Source organism: Hemitrygon akajei, chromosome 7, assembly GCF_048418815.1.
Source record: "Hemitrygon akajei chromosome 7, sHemAka1.3, whole genome shotgun sequence".
Classification (NCBI taxonomy): domain Eukaryota; kingdom Metazoa; phylum Chordata; class Chondrichthyes; order Myliobatiformes; family Dasyatidae; genus Hemitrygon; species Hemitrygon akajei.
The window spans coordinates 37,085,141-37,104,701 of record NC_133130.1 but is presented as its reverse complement, the minus strand read 5'-3'; the positions used below and the strand labels follow the sequence as shown (position 1 = coordinate 37,104,701).

The 19,561-nt window shown below is 41.1% G+C and overlaps 1 protein-coding gene across 6 annotated transcripts in view; it reads left to right on the top strand.

The window, feature by feature from the left end:
• LOC140730350 (tetratricopeptide repeat protein 7A-like) overlaps positions 1–19,561 on the top strand; it is a 260,040-nt gene that overhangs the window by 16,146 nt on the left and 224,333 nt on the right. For 5 of the 6 annotated variants that reach the window (XM_073050646.1, XM_073050642.1, XM_073050644.1 and 2 more), the window contains exon 4: positions 17,197–17,327. In XM_073050646.1, coding sequence (XP_072906747.1) covers positions 17,197–17,327 — 131 coding nt within the window. Of the gene's footprint in view, positions 1–434; positions 484–17,196; positions 17,328–19,561 lie in introns of those variants that run through there. The other variant, XM_073050647.1, reaches the window with a different exon arrangement.

The window sequence follows — 19,561 nt, the reverse complement described above, 5'->3', positions numbered from 1 at the left end:
CTTATAAATCAATCGAGGTGTTCTTCAATAAGGGAAGATAAGTTATTCACTTTATTATTTCTAACAGCTTGTTGCAGCTTCCACTGCTTCATGTTTTTGAGAATTCAGAAGTCTTGTTAATTATCTTGCTGTGTAAAGATAATTGAATGATACTCAGCTTTTAAACGCATGGAAACACGTGCTTTTTAAAGGTTTTTTTTTAGTTTTGACGCCTTATGCTGTTTCTTTGTTGTTTTGTTGTGCATGCAATCCCTACCAGCCATTGCTTAGATGTTTTCTTCTACCTTGTTGATCTATGGAGGAAAATTATACATGTCCGTACTTAAACAATCCACACTGTTCTTGCAAATGAGAATATTCTTAGCATTGGTGTTGTAAATGTTGCTTAATCTTGCTATCTGTCCACTGCTCTCTCCCCTTTTTTCAGCACGAACAACCTGTTTCGCCTTTGAAAGCACAGCGATGAAGCAAGGTCTTTAAATGGTATGTACACTTTACACTTCAATGCCGCTGCTGAAAACACACGCATAACTTGCTTGCTTTGCTAAGACTGTACATTAATTGGCAAATTGGTTTGATGTAATGGGATATATTCCTATTTGCCAGTAATTAAATTTCTGATTCTCTGGATGTTTTGTGTTGCAAATTTCAGTCCTGCCTCCTGGGTTTAAAATCTCAGATTTCTTTACCACCTTATATTTGTTGCTTCATCGATACTATAAATTTCTCGATGTCTCCCTCAAAGGCTATCTTGTCCAAACCAAAAATCCTTGGCATACAGTAATTTTTGTCAATGACAGTTAAATTAATAACTGTCCTTGGTTAGCAAACAACAAGTGAAAGTTAATGCTTTACTAAAAGAAGGTAAGTGTTTGGATGACATAGCAATACAACTGTATTTCTACTGAGATTAAAAACAAGTTAACATTTTTAAATTATTTACCATGAGATGGAGCCATAGCTCTTTCATCTAACAGCTTGCAGTATGTGTATGTATTATATGTAACTATAATAAAGTTCTATTAGGTGCATGCGAGACATGAGCAAGATAACATCCTTCAAATTTGACATTTGTGTTTTGGATTGAATCTGCCACCTTCAGATGGCATTTCTCCGTCCACTCCCCCTCCTCCTGTTGCCATAATTTTACTAGCTTAAAATGGATTGACACCATTTAGAATTTTTCTTGGAAGTTAATACTCAAATAGCGTATCGGAAATGTATGCCTGGGATTTTTCAGTAGTTATGCTATAGCTGATTTAGGAACTGGGAGAGCACACTAAATTTCAGTGAACCTTTGAAATTTTGTCTGGACTCCTAGGGACTCGAGGTGAAGGAACTTTGTGGTACTGCCTAATTCATAGGAGCACAATTTGAAGACAAAAATCTCATAATAATGGTATCAAATAGCTTCAGTCATCTGTGTTTTGCAATGTTGCCTAAGTGGACAAGACTGCAGAGGAAACTTTCATTCAGCTCTTTTAACTGATGGGGAAGAGACAGGGAAATATATTTGGTAGGAAAAGCTTACACCACTACTGTATTGCTTGTAAATTTGAGAGCATGTAGGAAGTAGAAAATTAGTTTTCTGAAGCAGAACCAGGTTTATTTTCACTGACTTGTATGTCGTGAAATTTGTTGTTTTTGCAGCAGCAATACAGTTCATAAAATTATTATATTCAGTTTAATTCAAGTTTAATTGTCATTCAACCATATATGAATACACTTGAATACAGCAAACAAGACACCATTACTCTGGGGCCAAGGTGCAAAACACAGTACCAACAGTTACACACAGCACAAAGCACACATAGCACATACAAGCTAGCAAGCTCATGTAAGATATCTGTAAAGTACAGCCATGCAAAAAAGGAGTCTACACCCTGAGTTCATGAATACTGCAGGACTACGCAGTTGACCACAGTACAGCTCATTTTTGGCCAAGTGGGCGGGCAGCACCAACTCCAGCCTGGGCACCACACCACAGTGGCCCCCAGTGGATCACACTGGCTTCATCGCCTTTCTCCTCCTGGTTGTATACAGGTGACACCACAGCTTCAAGCCCTGTCCTTGCTAAGACTGGGGCCACGCAACTCCCCCACCATCCACCCCTGCTGCCTGCCAATAAATCAGTGAATCTGACTCGCAGCATTTCACTTTAACAATGTTCAAAAGGGTCGTGTAATCACAAGAAAAGTGACTAAGATAGTCACTCACTACCAGATTGCACACCTCCTTCACACACCGACCCCCCCCCCCCAAAGCCTCTCTGACAGAAGCAGCTACATGATCCACACCAAGTCCAGCTCCCTCAGTTTCTCCGCCAACGAGCAACTCACTCGTGGTAGATCTATAGTATTTCGCGTTCTTAATGTCTACCAGGATCTTATGATCATAACAAATATGTTTAAAAAGGACTGGAGCACCCTTTGTTGACCCACAGGGGTCGGTGACCTTTTTGCCTCTGTGGGCCGGATCATGTATTAATGAGCGGACAGTGAGGCAGATAAATGCCATAAAAAAACTTGAAATATGGGAATTATCCATTTAAATACATCTAGTTATGGATTGCTTCAAATTAATGAACAATGCATGCTAGAAAATCATTTGTGCTTAAGGTTGCCTACCCCTGCCACAGAAGCTGCTGTGACTGAACACATCACCATCTTAATGGAAATAAATTACAAAGTAAACCAAAAGTACAAAAAAAAGGTATGAAATAGTGTTTATTGGTTAATGGACCATTCAGAAATATAATGACGAAGGGGAAGAACCTATTCCTAAATCATTGAGTGTGAGTCTTCAGGCTCCTGTACCTCCCTCCACACAGTGACAGTAGAGAGAATAAGGTATGTCCCAGATGGGTGAGGGTTCTTAGAAATGGATGCTGCCTTTTTGAGGCACTGCATCTTGAAGATATCCCTGATGGTGAGGAATGTCATGGAGCTGGGTGAGTCTACAAACCATTGCAGCCTCTGTATATACCATGCGTTGGAAGCTCCACACCAGGCTGTGATGCAACCCCTCAGAAATGCTCTCCACTGTGCATCTATAGGAATTTTCAAGGGTCCATGGTGACACACCAAATCTCCTCAAACTCCCAGTGAAATAGAGCCACTGGCATACCTTTTTCATGGTTACATTGATGTGTTGGGGCCAGGATAGATCTCCAAGGTGTTGACACCCAGGAATTTGAAGCTGTCCACTGCTGACCGCTCAATAAGGACAGATGTGTGTTCATCCTTGACTTTCTTTTCCTGAACTCTGCAATTACTTCCTTGATCTTGCTGACGCTGAGTGCAAGATTGTTGTTGCAACAATTAGCCAGCTGATCTATCTCAGTCTTGTATGCCTCCTCGTTGCCATCGGAGATTCTACCAACAGTGAACTTGTAATGGAATTTTAGCAATGCTTGGCCACGCGGTCATGAGTGTCGCACTGAATTATGGGAGGTGCGGTAGTATGATTCGAGGTATGATTCCCTCTGCTGTCTGAATGGAGTTTTCCTGTTCTTCCCATTACTGTGTGGGCTTCCTGTAGGTGTTCCAGTTTCCTCCCGCGTTCCAATATGTACAGTTAGGATTAATGAGTTGTGGATGTGCAATGTGCAAAAGTGTAGCAATATTGACATAATCCTTGCAGATTTGATGTGACTCAAACAATTTGTTCATGTGACAAATAAAGCTAACCTTTAATCTTCAGAATTATCCAGCATAGAGACAGGGCATTCAGATCAACTTATTCCTGCTGACTGCTGAGCACCTTTCTATATTAACTCCATCGCCAGAAAATCCTCCAAGACATTGAAGTTGAATAGTAAGCAGCCTTAAGTGAGTTTGGATGATATTCCTGCAATGCTTGAATCGCTGACAAAGGGAAAACTTTGAGATGAATGTGAGGATTAGGGCAGATGTAAGAGTGGGATGATGTGACTGAACATTAAGTTGGAATCTTGGTAACAAGTGGCTAGATGAGTGACTGTTTGGTGAGAGCTGGCATTTGGTAATGTAAGAGCTGGTCTTGATCATTTTTGTATTACAGCATCTTTATTTTGGCGACTTCTTGTCCTCATTTCCTAGTACACTACAGTGGGTTAGATATCTTCCAGTTCATCTTGGTAAAAGGACCTACCATTCCCTGAATAAACCAAGAGCTTCAGAGCCTCATCAATACATCTGAGTCCCTGTTATTTTTACTTGCTCTACAAAAGCTTTCAGCAGACTCAAAGGCCTGTAGAACAACTTCCATCCTTGATTGCAGGCGCAGACCCATTTTTGTCAGTACAAGTTCACTTTATCTGATTCTCGTGGATGAGCAGTAAGGTACTGAATAGTGCTTTTAGTGATAACTGGTCATTGAAAAAATGTAAATGAGATGGCAGCATTAGTTTTGTGAGTCCTGCATCAGGTTATATTAGTGTAGAGTTATTGACCATCATGATTCCAGCAACTATTGTCCATCATTTTTCAGTTTAACCTCTGAATGATCTTGATAATGGTTATAGATGTAACAATGTAGGAATAATTTCTTAGGAGATACCTCAGAAAAAGAAATTAGTTTGTAAAAGATTAACAGAACTCGAGATGGGTAAACCACGGAGTTCTAGCATTGCTGTATGAATTACTGAGCAGATAATAGAAAATGAAGGCACAATTCTCTAGTCTTTTAAAATATTTACGTTGTATAATGGAATTGGAGAGTAAATGTAGGAGCATCGTTAAATTGCTCTACAGTTACTCAATTTATTCTTCCTTTTTTAAAATATCAGCTGTATTTGAAATCTGAGAATCCTTACTTTAAAACAAATTGGCCAGCATTTAGAAAAGCTGAAATCAATCAATGTGACTCAGCACAGATTTGTTGAAAGCAAGTTGCATTTAATAAATTTAATGTATTAAAATAACCAATTGGATTGCTGAATAAATTCAGTATGTGCTGCGGGACTTGAAATCTGAAATAAAAGTGGAAAATGTTGGAAGTAACTCAAAGGAAAGTAATGGAAATAATCAGGTCAAGCAGCATTTTGGAAAGAGTTCAGCAGCACAGCAAGAAATTACTGGCAAGTCCATATGTATTGGCAGCACTTGTATCAAAGATTTGGGCTAGTATAATGAAAATTTGCATTAGCAAATAAGGCACCAAGGGGAGATGAAAGATTAAAGATTAAGAATAGGTCTACATGAAACTTTATGAAATGTGAACTATTTCCTTAAATTTAAATAGCCTATTATTATTTTTTAGGAACTATTCTCTATGAATACTTCGCTTTCTTGTGGAATTACTGAAAGGATACTGATCTTCAGCTTTAGATTGGTGGGAACATTGTCGCAGGACATCAATATATTGTGAATTTTTCCCAAGTTATAATCCATAAAATGCCACAAAAGGAAAAGGATAATAACTTTGCTAGCAATCTAAAATGAAGACGAACATTCTGTAGGTGCATAACAGCTCTAAATAAGTATTGCATCAGACAGATTTAGTCGGGTGTCCTTCCACATGCCATGTTAATAGTCCCTAAATGAGAGATGCTGCATTGAAATCCAGGGAAGGGTGAGATGTTGGAGCACTTAATATATTTCCTAATGAACAGACCTCGGATAGTCAGGATGCACAATCACTTCTCCCTCCCCATCATCCTCAACACAAGTGCCCACCAGGGGCTGTGTGCTGAGCCCTTTGCTCTACACTCTGCTCTCACATGACTGCATGGCGAAACATCTGAGTAATGACATTGTCAGGTTCACTGATGACATGCCAGTGGTGCTGCCGATCACCCACAGTGCTGGGATAGACGACAGAGAGAAGATAGAAGAACTCAGGGCCTGGTGTTGGGCAAATAACCTTTTCCTTAATGTCAACAAGACCAAGGAGATGGTTCTTGACTTCAGGAGAACACACACCACTCCCACTCCGCTTTATATTTGTGGCACAGCAGGCATTTTCAAACTCCTGGGAGTGTACATCACACACAACCTCTCATAGTCTCAGAACATATTCTACACAGTCAAGAAAGCTTAACAACCCCTCTACTTTCCGAGGAGTCTGAAGAGAGCTGGACTTTGCATATCTCTACTCGCATCCTTTACAGATGCGTGGCAGAGAGCATCCTAACTAGCTGCATCACTGCTTGGTACAGAAACTGCACTGCGGTGGGTAGCAAGTCTCTACAACGGGTGGTCAAAACTGCCCAATGCATTACTGGCATCAGCCTACCCGCCATCAAAAGATACACACAGACACACAGACACGAACAAAGTCAGTAACATCACGAAGGATCCCATGCACTCTGCTCATGGATTGTTTGCCCCACTCCCATCATGGGGGAGGCTACATAGCATTGACGCCATCAAATTCAAAAAACTACTCCCCCCCCCCCCCCCACCAAGTAGTAGAGCTGATCAACACCTTCACCCACTAACTCACACCACTATGCCCCCAACCACCATTACTTCAGTTTTTCCCTGTTAGGCACCTTTTGTACAGACACTCCTTTGCCTGGTATCTCTTTATGGACAGAAAATCAATCTATGTATATAAACTATCTTAAGTATTTATATTTATTATTTTTATCATTATTATTGTGTTTTTATTGTGCTGTATCTGATCTGGATAACAATTATTTTGTTCTTTACACTCGTGTACAGGGATTACATGAAACAATCTTGAATCTTCAACTTATAATTCCTCAAAGAGTTGAATGGATTTCAGATGGGGGTGATTAAATTATAATTATTACTGGCAGGCAACTTTTCAGGCATGGTATACATAATTTTATAGCCTTATTCTTCTAGAGCTCAAGTTGTTTAGATATCAGAAAAGGAACAGTATTTTTGTCTGTCTTTGTCAAGCAATTGCTTCTCTCCCTGTGTTGCTTTGTCCATTCCACTTGTCCTCTCAGTCTTAGTTTTATGGATGTTTATACATACACTGGGTGACAAGATGGCAATGCATCTCTACCAAAGGAGGTGTAAGGTGCTCCTTCCCTCTGCTAGCCTGCAGGTCAGCCTTGGGCAATGTGTAGCATCTGCTTAGCTCCCTGATCAGGGAGCTGTGAAGCCATGGGAGTAGGTGATGTATGGTTGTATGAGCAGCTGGTGCATATCACAAGTCTTGGTTATGCAACCACCGATGCCAGGCAGACAAACGTTGAAGAGTATTGATAATGGATGGGGTCACACGTCTTGTAAAGCCCACTGCTCAGAAGAAGGAAATGGCAAAGCACTTCTATAGAAAAATTTGCCCAAGAGCAATCATGGTCATGGAGAGACCATGATCGCCCATGGCATATAACGAACGAGTGATACATATATGTGTGTGTATCTCCCCCTCTTCCCCCCTCTGGGCTTGGGATCGTCCATGGCAGAGTTGCCATCCAACCTAGCAGACAAAAATAGAGGGCCATGTCTTCCAGCACATACTATGCTCTAAACTCAACAGATTAGTTATAAAACATACACTGCATACACCCCATCATTAGATTTCAAGATCAAACTGCTGCAGTTGGTCTGCATTCTGTCATAGTTAGTGAATATGTGTTGTGCTCATGGTCTTCCAGCAGATTACTTCTATGGAATACCGGAGGTGTTTATTACAGGCCATGCTTGTACTCATTAGATTTGAGTGTTGACAATCTGCATTTATTTTGTGGATAATGCTGAAGTTGAATTGGGTATCGAATGTTGTTATGAAGAAAGAAACACCATTGTTAAGTCAGAATGAGAAGATTTTTGCATTCTCTTTTGAAGGTGTCATCTGTAAAGTATTGCCAGAGCATCACCACAAAATGCATCTCAAGTTTTCATCTATATATCCTTCTAGATCAGAATTCAGGATAAACAAAACTCATTAAAGACATGCCTGAACAGCCAATAGGCACTAATATTTGGGTATTATAAGGGAGGTGAGTAGACAGGTGATATATTGTTTCCCCCCCTCCCTCCTCTCCATCCCCATCTATTTTATGAACTTAGTCTGTTTGGGAATGTTTAGTGAAATCTGTGAGTCTGCAGTGTATTCATTTCCTTAAACCGAATGGGGTTTCTGTTTGCTTTTTTTTCAGAATAGCTTTATATGTTGGGCTTCCCACCTGCTGCAAGCCCGACAAACATTTTAAAGCCATCTTCTATGAATGCAATATTGGCTGCAAAGAAAATGCTGAAACAGCTGTTTGGCTTTTCATGAACCCGAGCATGATGCGCACAATGATAATAAGCAAATGCAGAAGAGAAATATATGAAGTTAAAAATGGTTTGCACAGTTATTAACTCCAATTGATAAGAACCATTATGACATAAAAGTCTCCCTAAACAAAATGATTCACACATTTGCAAGTCTTCAGTGTATTAGTGAAGTCCTTAATATTGCCATAACAAAGGTTGAGTAGATAACCTTTGAGTAGATATAAGTTTAATTGGTTCATTGTACTACAGATGTATGGTTTAAAGTTCAGGTCAAGTCAAGTTTATTCTCATTTATCTATATACAAGTATATAACGTATGTAACCATATATTGTATAATCCTGACCATTCTTGCTTTTATGCATCAGAGTCTTTTGCCTGATGGTAGAAAGTCAAAGAGGATGCTGGATGGTTGGGATCCTTAATAATACTGAGGGCCCAGCGTACCTAGCACTCCCGAGAAACGTCCCGATGGATGGATCATAGAACCCCTATGATCCTCTCAGCTATTCTCACAGTCCTTTGTAGGGACTTCTGGTCTGATTGTCGACTGCTCCCATAACAGATGGAGATGCATCTTGTCAGGATGCTCTCAATGGTGCTCCTGGAAAATGGAGTTAAGAAGTGTGGCCTTGTTTGCCTCAATACTCTTAGGAAGTGGAGGTGTTGCTGTGTCGCCTTGTTCAGGGAGATGATATGAAGGGACCAGGTGGGGTCATCTGTGATGTGATCTCTCAGGAACTTGGTGCACTTAACTCTGTCTATGGAGGAGCCATGTACTCACAGAGGGGGATGGTTCATCTGCATCCTCCTGATTTCCTTTGTCTTTTCCACATTCAGGCTTAGGTTGTTCTTCTCACATAAATCCACCATTATTTAAATCCCTAAATAATCAATGGCTGCCAGTAGCAGTGGGTTCTATTTCATGAGAGATTTTTCTTGACATCTGGAAACTTCTTGTAAGATAAATAATTAGCAAGTTGTCAATATGACTGCTGCAGATAGCTGAGGGGAAGTCACACATCAATATTTCACATGCACAGATTCTGAATCTAAAGAATCCAAATGTTTGCTTTAAACACAGCGCAGTTCGGGTAACAGGAATTTGCCCTTGAAGAAATCACAGATCACTACCAAAAATATTGTGATAGGGAATAAAAATTCATTCTTAATGTATGCACAAGAAAAATAAGCAAGTAAATACCAAAGAAACAAATGTAATTTTTTCTCAAGGATTTGTGTTGTGGAAAATTGCAGTACAAATGGTTTTCTAGAAACGCAGTCCCTGCATGATGCAGGGGTGTACTGTTTATTTTTAAGTGAACAACAGTATTTCCAATTGATCTGCATCCCGCTGAATCTTTTGTGGCCTTCCTCACTATTCACAGCTCCTCCAATTTTTGTGTTAGCTGCAAACTTACTAATCAGCTCACCTGCATTTTCTTCCAGTCATTTATATGTTGGATTCAGTGACCCAGCTTGTGTATCTTTAACATTCTGGACCAGTCTACAATGCAGGACCTTGTCAAAAGTTTTACTAAAGTCCACATAGATAATGTCTACTGCCCTGCCTTCACCAGTCTTCTCAGTTACCTCCTAAAGACTCAGTCAAGGAAGAGAGGCAGCATTTCCCCTGCTCAAAGCCTTGTTGACTATCACTGTATATTGTACTCCAGTAATTTCCCATTACTAAGATAAGGTTGAACAGCCTGCAGTTACCTAGCTTGTCCCTGTGGCCTCTCTTGAATAAAGAAAAAATATATGCTGTCAGTCACTCGTTTGGCACCTCATGTTGTTGGAAAAATGCAAATATCTTTGCTTGGGCCTTGATTTCTCCTCCTTTGCTTCCCATAGCAAAATGGGATTGATCACATTCATTTCTGGGGATTTATCAACTCTTATTCAAGCCAGCTGACATCTTCCTTTTTTAATAGTGACCTAATAATCCACATTGCTGTCCTTGAATTCACTATCTTCTCTGTCCATCTCCTTGGTGAATACAGGCAGGGAGTATTCATTTTGGATCTTGTTCACATTGTCTGGCTGTATACAGAGTTTTGGCCATCTAGTGTAATGTCTCAAAACAGAAAGCATTCAATGTACAGCTACTTTTGTGGAGCAAGTCATACAGTCCTTGTATAAAATACATGTTAGTCAGCATTATGAATTATTTTCTCCCCAGTTGAGAAAATACTGAATTGATGAGAACTTTTCCATTTCTTCAATTGTTGATTTCTTTTTTGTTAATACTCATTGACTCGTTTCCCTGCCCCCCCCCCCCCCACTTAGATAAAAGTAGGATCAGCTTGTCTCAAATCTTAGTGTACAATTGATTTGGCAGAGTGATATATTATTTGGAAACTGTCCCAAATTGGGAATGCATTTTCCCACTGGAATGCAATAAATCTATGTTGGTGTAAAGATTTCATATTGTATTTCCGTGAGATTGTGCAAAACAGTACTTATTGTAAACTGCAGCCAATTAGTTAATGTGCCTGCCCATGCATATTGTCACCATTTATAATCAAAGGTTTAAATGAAGTGTAAAGGAAATGAAGTCAGAGTTTCTTGAAACATTATCCTATGCTTAAGTCAAATGTTTATACCAGATCTATTGTGGTATCAAGTAGAAGAATTGCATACAGGAAAGGAAAAGGATTTGTGGTTTATGTGTGGAAGCATTTTCCATAATTGGAACAGTTTGGTTTGCTTGCAGGCAAATTCAATGTTCCAGTTTGAAAATTTACTCAGTCATCAGATCATTCCAGTCAATACCTTTTTAAAAGTGTATGCAGGTTTCTGTGGCAATTGTACTGTCCTTAGCTATGCTATCTATGCTTTTGAAGGACAGTGCTTCATCCCTGGTACTTCTACAAGAGAGCTCTTTTTAAAGTCTGAGCTGTGATTGCTTTCTATTAAAGAAAAAGAAGTTGTTTCTTAACAGTAGATAACACATCCATTTTTCCAAAGAATGGTATTGAATTTAATGTTCTGGGCTTTCTAGAAACTAAAATATGTTTCTGTGGCAACAAAGTAAAAGATTTCCCATGGTTGTGCAGAATTATGTGCTTTCTATTTAAAGAATGGATGCTTGACACCATGTTTAGTCGGAACTCAAGTGTTGACCCAGAGTATTGATAAATTTGCACTCCAGGTTTCCTTGTGGAGTTTAGAGAAGAATTATGTGGAAGAGTAAAGAAGTGCTTATTCAGCAATAAAGTTCCATGTTATAATTATAATGTTACAAGTTACATGCACATGGCATTTCCTGTGAAGATGTATGGATTAGTCATGAAGGGAGAAGTTATTTCTAATTTATTAGGTCACTATTGTGAATTGACAAATACTTTCATCATGAAACTTTCTTGAAGTACGACTTATCTCCAAAACTCAAAATGCAATGTGAGAACTTCTGCAGCAAAAATCTTGCCAGCGGTAGGTAGGAAATAGTTTGTTGCTTTTAGCCAGCTTTCTCCCAGTCCTTTCTTCTATCAGATTCTCCCTTCTCCAGCCCTTTATCTCTTTCAGCAATCAAATTCCCAGCTCTTTACTTCACCCCCTCTCCCTCTCCTGGTTTCACCTATAACTTACCATCTTTTTTTCCCCTCCCTCCACCTTCTTACTCTGACTCCTCCTCTTTCTGTCCAGTCCTGATGAAGGGCCTCGGCCTGAAACATCGACTGTTTACTTTTTTCCAAAGATGATTCCTGGCTTGTCAATTTCCTGGTGTTTATTCCTTCCTCTAGGACTTGACTCTTAGTGAGATTGGAATTCAGCTTTCCTCTTGTGCCAGAAACCTATCATATGTGAAAATGGATAATACATCTACGTTAAGATATCCTTGCTATGAGTAATTTTTCACTGGACTTACCTTGTGCTAAGATCGCCAATAGTTTTGAACCAAACAGCAATTATGTCTTTATTGAGATATTTAATCTTTGGTTGAGCAGCTTAATGTAAACTCCAATTTCATTATTGGTTGACAATGTCATTTGTACTGGTTGAAGTGAAACTGACATTCTCAGTAATTGGAAAATGTTGGAAACTCTTGACTGGTCATTGAAAAGAGCAGCAGATGTAATGCTTCTGGTTACAAACACTTCATCCAAATTCAATTTGATGAAGGGTCTTTGACCAAAAAAACCCTCAGATTTTCTTTTCACAAGTTTAAACTTGACTTGCATGTTTTTTAGCATTGTCTATTTATATTTCAAACTTCCAGGCAGTTTTTTCCACTTTGTGTACACAATTGAGCACATAGGACAAGATTGCTGTATTGGAGAGAAATGAGGGATTGCTGCGTTCTGTGTTTTATGGAGACATGGCGGACCTCAGACGCACCAGATACGTTGGTAAGATCTGAGGGCTTCTCGATCCACTGGATGGAATAGATTGCTTATTCTGAGCAGGCATTAAGTGGGGGTGGGTGTTTCAGGATACACTTTTCGTGGTACTCAGACGTAGTGTTTTAGTCACACTCTTGTTCCTCTGACCTGGAACATCTGATGAATAAGTGCTGAGTGTTCTACTTACTTCCTCCTCCAGAGTCTTCTCCTCCTGTCAAGGCATATAGCGTTGACTTACCGAGCACCAACAGATTCACCTACCTGGGCAGCATCTTTTGGAAGGATGGTGGAACCAAGACGACATCCAGTGCAGACTCAGCAAGGCTAGAGGTGTCTTTGGATCAATGAGCAACATACGGGGATCAACCAAGTACAGCGTACACACCAAAGTGAAGCTGTGCTAGGGCTGTGTACTGTCCACATTCAGAATGCTGCCTCATGACAGAGAGTGACCCTGCCAAGCTGTTGTCATTCTACACCATGAGCAATCAAGATCCTCTGGCTGGAGAAAGATATCCAACCACACCCTACTCCTTCAGTGTCTTCAAGAGGACACGGCCACAATCATCATGAGGAAACATTGAAGATGAATTGGCACGTGATGAGAAGAGAGGCCAACTCCATCATCAAGACAGCATGTCATTGGACCCCTGAAGGATGGAGGAAAGGTGGGGGACCAAAGACAATTTGGTGCCATATCATAGAGGCAAAAATGAGGGCCCTGAACCACACCTGAGGTACAATAGAGAAGATGGCCAAGGACAGACAGTGATGGAGGTCCTTCATTGCTGCCCTAGCAGCAAACTGGCAGTAAGTTAGTTCTACTTACCACGAGGGTTCTCCTTCATGGTCCTGAACACATTTTACATACCGTCAAAGGCCAATGTTAAGCAAGCATTTGAGTGTTGAGTGCTGTGATCAATAAACAAGAAAGAGTTTACTCTAACACCTTTCAAATTACTGCCAGGGATTTCAATCAGGCTTGTTTGAAGAAATCTCTGCCCAGTTTTCATTAACATATCACCTGCAACACAAGTGGTCCCAACACACTCAACCACTGTTATACTTTGATTAGGGATGCCTACCATTCGAGCCTGGACCACATTTCGGGAAACACGATCAACTGGCTGTCCTCCTCCTACCTGTATACAGACAGAGGCTAAAGAACAAGACTCCAGAGGTAAGGACAACAAAGAAGTGGTTGTGGAAGGCAGAGGACCGGTTATGGGATTGCTTTCAAGCATGGACTGGGCTGTGCTCAAGGACTCAGGAGAGGATCTGAACAAGTATGCTACGGTTGCCGTGGACTTTAGAAAAACAGTTGTGGTCGAGTGTGTCCCCACAGAATCATTCGGAGTCTTCCTCAACCAGAAGCCCTGAATGGACCATGAGATCTGCAATCTATTGAGGTCTGGGACAGTGGTGTTCAGGTCTGGTGAGCAAGTAAAATCCAGAAAGCAATCTTACATACGAAGTGGCAACTCCAGACTGAACTTACTTCACTGAAGGATGCTTGACAGCTGTGGCACGGCTTGATGCTGTCACCTTCTGTAATGTGAAATCAAATGACAAAGGTGACAACAAAATTTCCCTCAGATGAGCCTTTTATAAATGAGAGAAAATCTGCAGATGCTTGAAATCCAGGCAACACATGCAAAATGCTTGAGAAACTCAGCAGGCCAGGCAGCATCTATGGAGAAGAGTACAGTCGATGTTACAGGCCGAGACCCTTTGGCAGTGCATGGCCTGCTGAGTTCCTCCAGCATTTTGTGTGTCAATGCCTTTTATGCTTGCTATGATCATCAAAACCTTCACGAACTCCTGCAGCCTCTGATGACCCTCTGATTTCAGAGGCTGGTGAGAGAGCATCTTTCAGGAGGTTGAACCAATGGAAAGCATCCAGCTTAAATAGGGTACCTGGCTGAGTACTGAAGACCTGTGCTGATCAACTACCTGGGGTGTTCACTGACATTTTTATCCTCTCGATTCAGAAGTCTGAAGTACTCACCTGCTTCAAGCAGGCTTAGTTAAACCAGTGCCTAAGAAGAGAGTGGTGACCTACCTCAATGACTATCATCCATTAATACATCTTATGACTGTGTGGCTAAGCACAGCTCCAATGCCACGTTTAAGTTTGCTGATGACACCACTGTTGTCTGAATCAATGGTGGTGATGAATCAGCGTATAGGAGGGAGATTGAAATTCTGGCTGAGTGATGACACAACAACCTCCGATTCAATGCCAGTGAGACCAAGGAGAAGATTGTTGATTTCAGGAGGAGGAAACCAGAGGTCTGTTTAGCCAGTCCTCATTGGGGGAAATCTGTGGTGGAGAGGGTCAGCAACTTCTTTGATATTATTTCAGAGGATCAGTCCTGGATCCAGCATGTAATTGCCATTATGAAGAAAACATGTTAACGCCTCTACTTCCTGAGAAGTTTGCAAAGATTTGGCATGACTTCTAAAACTTTGACAAACCTCAATAGATGTGTGGAGAAGAGTATATTGACTGGTGGATTCATGACCTGGTATGGAAGCACCAACGCTCTTGAACGGAAAAGTTTACAAAAAATGGATACGGCCCAGTCCATCATGGGTAATGCCTTCCCCACCTTTAGGCCCATATACACAGAGTGCTGTTGCATGAAAGCAACATCCGTTATCTAGGACCTACCACATAGGCCGTGCTCCCTTCTTACTGCTGCTGTCAGGAAGAAGGTACAGGAGCCTCAGGACCAGCACCATCAGGTTTGGGAACAGTTATTAGCCCTTGTTACATATCCCGTAACTGGGTCGCTTACCAGCAAAGATAGAGAGGTCCGTTGAAGTCTGATGGTACTATTTTTAACAGTATTTATTGATAAAAATACACAAAAATAATAGCAATGCAAACATACAGATAATATACGTCATCAATACTAAATCTAAAAGTGCGGGTATAATAATAATCAATAAGAAATAGCTCTATCGTTGTCTAGGGGATAATGTATTGTCCGATGGAAATATAAAAGTCACTCAGGTTCATTCAAGCTGCAGCTTTTGGTTGGAGAGAGAGAACGGAGGTTTAGAACTTGCCCATTTTTCCGTTTTATGATGTCGATCCTTCGAAATGGCGTCGGTGGTGATCTCTTCCTTAGCTAAGCCGCCTTCCGTCGTAGGGCCTCAATCCCGGGGCAACGGGAAAGGACACACGTGGGCCCTCCACCGGCTGTCGCTATTAAACGCTGTCACGGAACTTCTAGCGTTTCTCCTGGTGCGTGTCAAGGGCTGTACCCCAGACCCTCTTTTATCCTGACTCACAGGGTCTCAGATGTCAATCAGGGTGGAATGATGCCACCCCCCAACCAGCCCACGTTGCCTGAGGGCTTCCATGAAGTACAGTACTCAATACACAATTCCGTCTCCAAGAGACAATGACCGCTTCCCGTTGCTTTGTATTGCTGAGGGCCAGGACATTCCAAACGTCTCTCTCTCATTTCCTGGGTCTCCTGACCTGAATTAATAGCGATCTTGCGATTCTCAAAAAGGAGGGGGCACAGGCGTAACACCCTCAACTGTCAGGCTCTTGAACGTCCCAACACTGAACTGTTCCTACTGAACTAGACTCTCTTTCAAGGACACTTCATTCCTTTTTTTCCCTCTTTTTGTATTTGTAGTTTATTTTTTTTCCGCAGATTGTTGTCTGCCCTATTAGCTGCAGACTTCCATTGATTCTATTGAACTTCTTGTATTTACAGTTTAAGATGGTTTAAGATGGCGCTGGGGAAGCCCACTAACTTCCTATTGGCGGCAGACAAAATAAAGATGGTATTAAATACTTTATTATAATGATCACTGCCAACAATGGAGAGATGAGTGGAGGGGGAGGCACAAGCAAGGCAGATTCGAGGCAACCCGAGAGCGAGGATAGACCTGATGTTTGGATGATTTAAGCGCTGGGTGAGATTGAAGAGGTCTGGGTGTTGGGACCAGAGGCGAGGGACAGGCTGTTTCTGCTGGCTGTTCCATGACATTTACTCAGCTGTGCGCTGAACTGAACCATTGCTCCGGCTGCAGTATTGCCTGGCTTCGTGCCTGTGGTCTCGCGACATTTACTCACCTCTGCACTAAACTGAGGCTGTGGCCTGCTGCGGCTGTAGAGATGCCTGGCTTTATGTCATTTGTAAAACTTCAGTTCTGAAAGCTGTTTGCTTGTTTTTGTTAGCATGATTTGTTTCTTTTGTCTTTCTGCATGTTGGATGTTTGTCTTTTTTTAATGGATTTTTTTTGTTTTGTGGCTGCCTGTAAGAAGATGGACCTCAAGGTTGTATAATGTATACATTGAAAAGAAATATACTTAGGACTTTGATTGCCTGCAAGAAAATAAATTTCAAGGTTGTATACGGTGACCTATATAGTATGTACTTTGATAATAAATTTAATTAGAACTTTGAACTTCGGGTAGTCACGTATCCATCAGATTATTCCCAAAATATGTTTGATTCTATAAAGTACAACCAATAGGTAGTCTAAATTTTATCAAATATTTTTATCTAAATCTTTTCAATATGTAAATATCTTTTCAATAAAATAACTCTACTTCTAGCTTATGTTTTGTCATTCACATGTCAGAAAGAGACACAGAATCTTTAGTCAGAGAAATCTATTAATAGTATTTTTAATTTCTCAGGCTTTTCTCTTGAGCGTCAGACTTCATCTGTTACCTCAAGAGTTCGTCTGTCTGAACGAGAAGAGGAAACAATGTCCTGTTTTGAGAAAGCTGGTGATATTGCTCTGATTTATTTACAAGAAGGGGAGCGGGTAAGGAAGACTCTTTAATTTTCTTTTGGTTCCGGGTGAGTGAGGGTAGTGGAGAAAACCAAGAGGCTGTGTAACTGGGGAGTGCAGAGGGCTTGATGACTTTCATCTGTTTGAAAGAGCTGTTCTTTGACTTCGGGAAGGGGCAGGTGATGGTACACATCCTCCTAGTCTACATCAGTGGTGTTGAGTTTGAGAGCTTCACCGAATGAACTTCACCGATAGCCTGTCTTTGTCAAAAACATAGATGCCAGGGCCGAGAAAGCTCACTACTTCCTCAGGAGGCTAAAGAAATTTGGCATCACCCTTAGACCTTTACCATTTTTTTTATCGACTGAAAGCATCAAATTTGAATGCGTAGCAGCTGGGTAAAGCAGTTGCACTGACTGTGACTGCAGGAAGTTGTGGACACAGCTCAGAACATCATGGAAGCCAGCTCCCCTATGTGGATGAATGTGTCAGCCTTAAACATCAACTCTTTATTCCTCTCCATCCGTTCCACCTGATATCCAGCTTTTGTGTGTGTTATTCTGGATTTCCAGCATCTGCAGAATCTCTTGGGTTTATGATGCCCTTCATGTACTCTGTCTATACTTCTCAGCCCCTCAGTAAAGCAGTCAGCATCATCAAAGACCCCACTTACCCCTGACATTCTCTTTTCTCCCCTCTTCCATAGAGCAGAAGACACTAAAGCCCATAAACACATACTACTAGGCTGAAAGGCAGTTTCTACCCCTGCTGTTATAAGACTATTGTTATGTACCCCGTAACTGGGTCACTTACCAGCAAAGATAGAGAGGTCCGTTGAAGTCTGATGGTACTATTTTTAACAGTATTTATTGATAAAAATACACAAAATAATATCAATGCAAACATACAGATAATATACTTCGTCAATACTAAATCTAAAAGCGTGGGTATAATAATAATCAATAAGAAATAGCTCTATCGTTGTCCAGGGGATAATGTATTGTCCGATGGAAATATAAAAGTCACTGTAGTTCATTCAAGCTGCAGCTTTTTGGTTGGAGAGAAAGACAGGTTAAAACTTGCCCATTCCTTTTATGATGTCAATCCTTCGAGAGTCGTTGGGAGTTGATTTCCCCGTTGTTAGCTAAAAACCGTTCTCCCGTGGTAAAGGCCCACCGATTCCGGGGCAAATGGAAACGGACGCACGTGGCCTTCCCACCGGCTTTCGCTATTACGGGATCGCTAGCGTTTCTTCTGGTGCGTCTGAAGGGGCTGTTCCTCAGACTCTCTTTTATCCTGACTCACAGGGTCTCAGATGTCAATCAGGGTGGGATGATGCAATCCCTCCACCAACCCCGCCTCGGTTCATTGCCTGGGGGCTTCGATGCAACGTACAGGATTCAATACACAAGTCCGTCTCCAAGAGACAATAGCCGTTATCAGTGGTTCCGCCTTTCGGAGGCCAGGACACATTCCAAACTCTTTGTGGATTCTGCATGTCTTTCTCTCATTTCCTGGGTCTCCTGACTTGAATCAATAGCGATCCTGCCATTCTCAAAAAGGATGGGGCCACGGGCGTAACACTATTAACTCATTTCCCAGTACACTCAGATGGATTATTGACTTGACAATTTACCTCATTATGATATTGCACCTTATTGGTTACCTGCACTACACATTCTCTATACCCAAGAGATTCTGCAGATGCTGTTATTCTACATTCTGTAATTGTTTTATTTAATCTGTATGAACAGCATGCAAGATGAACTTTTCACTGCATTTCAGTACATGCGGCAATTATAAATGAATTCCAATTATAATTGGGTGTGGATTCAATCAAGGCTGATGACCTGCAAGTCTCTTTTCACTTCCAGGAGCCTATATGAATTAACTCTTAACTCTTAAGCATTCCAAGATATCCGAATCAAGTTTAATATCACTGACACATGTTGTGAGCTTGTTAATTTTGCAGCAGCAATACAATGATAAATTTAGAGAAAAAACTGAGTTACAGTAATTATACAGTAATTATATATAAAATAGTTAAGATAGTATGCAAAAACAGAAATAATAAAGCAGTGAGGTAGTGTTCATGGGTTCAATGTCCATTTAGACATCAAATGGCAGAGGGGAAGAAGCTGTTTCTGAATCGCTGAGTGTGTGCCTTCAGACTCCTGTACCTCCTCCTTGACAGTAAGAATGAGAAGAGGGCATGTCCTGGGGGTTGGGGGTCCTTAGTGATGATTGCCCTTTCCTGAGGTACCGCT